The following is a 6,000-nucleotide window of genomic DNA, read 5'->3' on the forward strand; positions in this document are numbered from 1 at the left end:
GCATGGAACAATTACTGTTCTAGTGATTTATTTCTCACTTTAATTATTTCAAATGAATTTCATCGCCATTCATGTGACAGATTTGACCTTTGAAGATTCATACACTTATGAAGTTTCGCTTTGTGACTTTTCTTTCGCTGTTCACTTTTTGTGACTTTTCACTTTTTCTCTGTGTGGAAAAGCCAGAGAAGTATGATCAGGACTCACCTAAAATCAAATTTTCTTGCGAGTATGCTCACTTTTTACTTTTCAATTTCAAAAAGTGGGCATGCATTATTAAATATGTAGATTATTTAAGAAAACAGGTGAAATAAAAAAAGCCTCAGCATGGACATATCATGGTACTGAAAGAGAGCATTGATAGAACCACAGTATCTCTGCCAGTTCACTACATCAATCATGTACCAACCAAGCCCTGCGCCAAATTCACCACCAGATCATCAAACACCAAAACACAGCCCACGCGCTAGCCACAGTAAAAGCCCTCGCTCTCCCTCCCCAGGTATCACCACTGTGCTGACCATGACAACAATCAGCACGGGAGTGAGATCATCCCTTCCCAGGATCTCCTACGTCAAGGCCATTGACATTTACCTCGTAATGTGTTTCGTGTTTGTGTTTGCCGCTCTCCTCGAATATGCTGCCGTCAACTACACCTACTGGGGCGCAAGAGCCAAAAAGAAGAGCTCGTCCAAGAAGGCCAACACCTTGGAGCCCATCAACTCGGGACCGGGAGGTGCTTCCTCAGCGAGGGCCAACGCGGACGCCAGGTACCCCTCACTTCATTTTCTAGAGGTCAAACTTTCATTTCCAAAGCTGACTTGAGTTATCGACTTCTGACTCTGGCAAGTTCAACTTTGTGTTTCTAATTTAAGGCTTTTAACAAAGCACATTTGCATAATATTTGGTTTTTTTCCAGCAAACAATTGCAGTAGAGTTTTCCTGGGTTTTGCACCGGGTAAGTTCCTTCATATCTCCTTCCAACGTTTCGATGAACGACTCGGCCATCGTCATCAGGGATCCAGGAATCCAATCCCGAAACCCCAGAAAACTTGGTGAAAAACCCAAGAAAACTTTACTGCAAAGCACATTTGTGTTACAGCATACCTAAAGACACAATTAATTGGTTTATGGAATATACCTGCATATTGCATACAGGCCATATACCTATATATACCATATACCTATATGTATACCTGTATATGGCCTGTATGCATTATCTGGAGGAAGAAAAGTAGAAGCTTGAAAATAGCATCAAAGTGGCTGCATATTTCTTGGGGGGGGTCGTTTGGTGATCTCACCTTCATTGCAGAATAATGGTCAAGGGAATGAACAACTGAGCATACAAGGGTCTTGATGAAATTTTGCGGGGAATGGAAACATGAAAACCCATAGTCAATGTCATGTTCTCGTGGATGTTTATTCAATACTGCGTTACATGAATATGGGGAGCTGTAGACAGCCTTAAAACATATGACATACACGAAGCACAGTATCATGACAGTCAACAAATACTTCCATTCCAGGTCATGAGTTCAAAAAAACACTATTATAAACTACGTACATATACTATATGTATGTAATTACAACATATTTTAAAATATTCTCAAGTTAAGGTTACCGTTTTATCATGCTCTGGCTAATGCTAACCAGGCATTACAAGATTGGTCAAGTCAATAAAAAGTCATTACCTTAGTACCTATCTACATTTGAAAAAGAAAAAAAAATTAAAATGCTTTTACCTAATCAGTATATGGAAGTCCTCTTTGATTGAAGACATATCAGAACTCTACCTTGTCTCAATTACATATGTCCTGAAAAGGATCTAGGGACTGATCCAGTCATAATTTATTTTCAACCAATGTACATATGTGCCTTAACATTCCTACTTGACAAAATACCTAATGAGAAATCTGAGTAATAGGCAATAGCTGGAATACTAATCATCATAATTGTCAGGATAAATTTATGTTTTTGTCTTTATAGCCTGGGGTAAAGAGAGATGCGAAGATGGATAATGCTAGCTTTTTTTCAATCTCAAAATCTCTGAGGCATATCATTCTTCTTCGTATAGATCGTAACTAGTCTTGAAGTAAGTCTACAGTTGTTTTAACAACATAAAGCCAGTTATTGGTAAACTGAAGTGACTCCTGAGGCATCTGACAACGACACGACTGCAAATTGACGATATTTCAGGAAAGTTGAGATAGTTGTTATATTTGCATATTTGTAATAATAAAATAAATGTACTAAGTACAATTAGAGCACCACAACTCATATTCCACACTTGAGTATCTCGCATGATATGTATTGAGTTCGAAATAACACGAGAGAAATGCCACAGGATGATTGCAATGGGCTCGTCAACCAATTTTTCGTTGGTTTTAATTGTTATAAAATTTTTAAAATAGGAAAGACAAACATTTTTCTATCTAGCATCTACTTCTTGAGCTATATTTACAATAACAAATCAATGGCCTCAATTCTTAAGCAATTCCTCTTCTCTCAATGCACGTAGGTGGGTGGCATTGCCAACTCATGCCGAGCATGTCTTCCCTTCTCAGCCTCGCACTTGAAGCTCCCGCGTTTCATCGCAGTTTTCTGCCTTGCATGGGATTCCTTCCCTCTGTGACAAACTCTCTCGAAGAGAGTTAATGAACCTGAACCCTACTGATGTCCCCAACTCATAGCCAATACTAAGGGGAAACTTTCACATTTTACAGTAAACTAACGCAAGAATGGCTGAACAGAGAAGAGATTATCTTTGAAAAGTAACTTACCTTACCCTTCCACCAATTCCTCAAATTCTTCCAATGAATTGTGATTTGGGGTCTGAGTGATGATCCCATTACTACATTCATATTAGACCTATCATTTTCAGTGTTAACAGACAAGTTTGTCCAATAAAATGTTGGCTTATTTGCCAATTATTCCAATCACCACAGATGATATTCGCCATTACAAATGCAATGGCTTTGCTGAGATTCAAACCCAGTTCTGCTGATTGCCAGTCTGGTACACTACCAATTACACCACTTGCTCCAACGTGACTCTCAGACTGCGTTTACTGAATAAGGAGTTATATAAATATAAAGTGTGCATAGCGTATTGGAGAGCAGAAGTCATGCTTACCAAGCAACTATCATAGAGCAAAACCCTGCTTTGTCGCTGCTCCGCAACGGACGCTTTCCAAAGCACTGCATGACACACACACCTGTGCACCGCTGCACGTGATTGCGTACAATATATTACTACATTGTTATTTGTTATTCATGCAGGTTTTCATGGTTCCAATATATCTCTCCACTGCATTCTATGGCTGCAGGTATCCGACCACAGGCATCCCCACGGAGGTCCACCCTGGAGCCATCCCAACAATGGTGGGCAACGTGGGTGGTGGAGCCGAGGGCGAGATCATTGAGCTGCAGGAGCTGAGGATGTCCCCCATTCCCTGCATTCGCAATCGCAGGCGCAACAACAGCGGCAGCGCCCGCTCCGTAGGCAGCTCCGAGGCGGGGGGCAGCATGGGTGGGGGGGACCCCTCGCTGGCCCAGCCCCCTGGCAAATTCCCCCCTAGCTTTCGAATGAGTCGCGGTTATGCATTCCCCACACACAGGGCCGGCTTCGGAGGCCCTCGCAGGTCCGTGAGCATCGGCAGCGGTGTGGGGTGCAGGGGCAGGCACCAGCCCAGGGTGATGCAGACCCTGCGCAAGGGTGCATCCGCACTGCGCAACTCCATGCCCAAGATCAAGGACGTTAATGTGATAGACAAGTACTCGAGGATAGTGTTCCCAGTGTCATTCATGCTGTTCAATGCCGTGTACTGGATCTTTTATTTCGTGTGAGAGACGTACATGCTTGAAACAGTATTTCACGCATTACTCCACAGCTCTCGAGAAAGCTACAACAATACAACTGCCATGTCAAGTCAGACATACAGAAAAAAAGCTGTCTTCTTTTACGTGACAACTTTAAGCAACAAGTGAAAAACTATTGGATAGGGCCAATATTGCTCGTACACATTAATAGGCAGTGATGAAAGGTTGCATGCTTGCAAAGAGAGATTGTGTATCACACATAACGATGCAAAGTGACACCAACATTGGTTTGGTGTGTACTGCCCATTACTGTTACTATTTTACTTGCAAGATTGGTAAAAATGTAGAGAGAATGCATCCTGCCTCAGAGGCAAAGTGAACATTTTACAAAAAAAAGTAAGGGCTAGAAAAAAAAGAGTTAAGTTTGTACAAGGAATTGACACATTGGAGTACATATTAAGAGAAGAATTATTGCAAAATTGATTGAACAAGTACTAACCAAAAAAAGAGAATGTGAGATTCGTGTAGTGTGACGTGCTGCTTGCTGTTTCAAAAGCAAAAACCCATATATGTAGTTAATGTGCCAAAGAATGTAGCCAAGTGGTTCACTGTGCTTATATTGAGTTTCAGCTCCCTCAAGTTCTTAAATGCAAACTTGATTTACTAATTAGCTTTGCAAATGTTGAAACGTATACCTCTTTTTTGTGTGGTAGAGTCTATTCATGTTAAAATGAAAATTATGAGTGTCCACTCCCCTTCCTTTCCTAAGAGTATGAAGCACTGTGAATCATACTCGCGAGCATGAAATTTCACAACCCAAACGTTTCAACCTGAAAGCGTGGTGGTTTTTGTATGGTTGAAGAGTATCCACTAGAATAATACTTTATCTTATACTTTCCTGGTGGATCATATTTAAGAAGTTCTCTTAGGACTCATTCATTGGGCCAGATGTGGTTTCAGATGATAGCCAAGGAGAGTCAACACGAGGACTTGGCAAAAACATCTTTCCTGATTCCTAAAAGGCTTCTGGTGATCATAAAAAAAACCTTTTAAAGTGTATGTATTTGGTATACATAAGTTTTGGGGTAAAATATTTCAGATGCTTAATAAGAGCAACATTCACCCCTTCCACTTACCACATGGGAAAGTACAAGCCACCTGGAGAGCGTTAAAGACGTTCAGGAGTTCACAGCATCCAATGCAAGTTTGGTCAAATTACTGGAGAACTTAGCTGCACTGTAGAGAAAGAACATCGGAGTTGCATAGGGCTTTTCCATTCAGAAAAATCAGTGGTAGCGGAATATAGCCTCACTGACGGCCATCTTTTTCACTTTGAAAAGACCCAATTGCTCAGTAGGTCAACAAGGTATCAGGATGGACTCTCCATAAAGGTTACGGAGATTAAACTGGATAGCAACAACTTCGACTTCAACTCCAGTTTTGCTTGAGTCCCATCTGGAGATCTATCATCAATTTGATTAAGAAAAAGAGGCCCTCCACAACAGTCTACACAAACAACAAGAACAATGATCAGAAAAATGTACTAACAAGTTTTAAAAAATGTTGTTTTGTGCACTGTAGATGGTGGCACACTTGGCCACAGAAATGATTTTATAAGCATTTATAAACCCATAGACCTGATTGTGTGAGGCCTGAGAACACTTCATATATCCACCATTGTCCCTCATCATTTCAGAAAAGTCCAGACAGCACAACTTTGCCTCATCTCAAGATGAGTGAAAGTAGAAACAAAGCAGATTCGTTGGCATTGCAGAAAAATTAAAAAATCATTCCTCTGACGGGGTACATACAAAAACCACTACAGCTACTAAGTAGGTACCCAAATTTGAATAGGACATTTTTTTCTGATATAGGATATGTTTCGATTCAGATTTTTCTCCCCAGGTGAACAGAACAAAAAGTTGTTTTCCTTGCACATAGTTGCACGATGATAAAACAGTGGACTTCATGGATATGACAAGATTGAAGAACATCCTCGTTTTTCAAAGTTCCTTCTTTCAAGTTGATCAGGGAAAGAGGCAGTTCACCAGCATTTGAAATAATAATAATAACTTATAACAACATTCCCGACTATGAGTGAAATAAAGACTTTGTGATTGATCATATGAAATGGTTCACAAGACCCCATCATGTGGTAAATCACGGCTACAATTCAAATCAA

General features: G+C 40.6%; 1 protein-coding gene across 4 annotated transcripts in view; it reads left to right on the plus strand.

Annotated features, from left to right (window-relative positions):
• LOC124162216 (gamma-aminobutyric acid receptor subunit beta-like) overlaps positions 1-6,000 on the plus strand; it is a 138,114-nt gene extending 132,114 nt beyond the window's left edge. For all 4 annotated transcript variants that reach the window (XM_046538673.1, XM_046538675.1, XM_046538674.1 and 1 more), the window contains 2 exons: positions 503-770; positions 3,326-6,000. In XM_046538673.1, coding sequence (XP_046394629.1) covers positions 503-770; positions 3,326-3,845 — 788 coding nt within the window. In that variant the 3' untranslated portion in view covers positions 3,846-6,000. The remainder of the gene's footprint in view (positions 1-502; positions 771-3,325) is intronic.

The sequence above is a fragment of the Ischnura elegans genome, chromosome 7 (assembly GCF_921293095.1).
Source record: "Ischnura elegans chromosome 7, ioIscEleg1.1, whole genome shotgun sequence".
Lineage (NCBI taxonomy): Eukaryota > Metazoa > Arthropoda > Insecta > Odonata > Coenagrionidae > Ischnura > Ischnura elegans.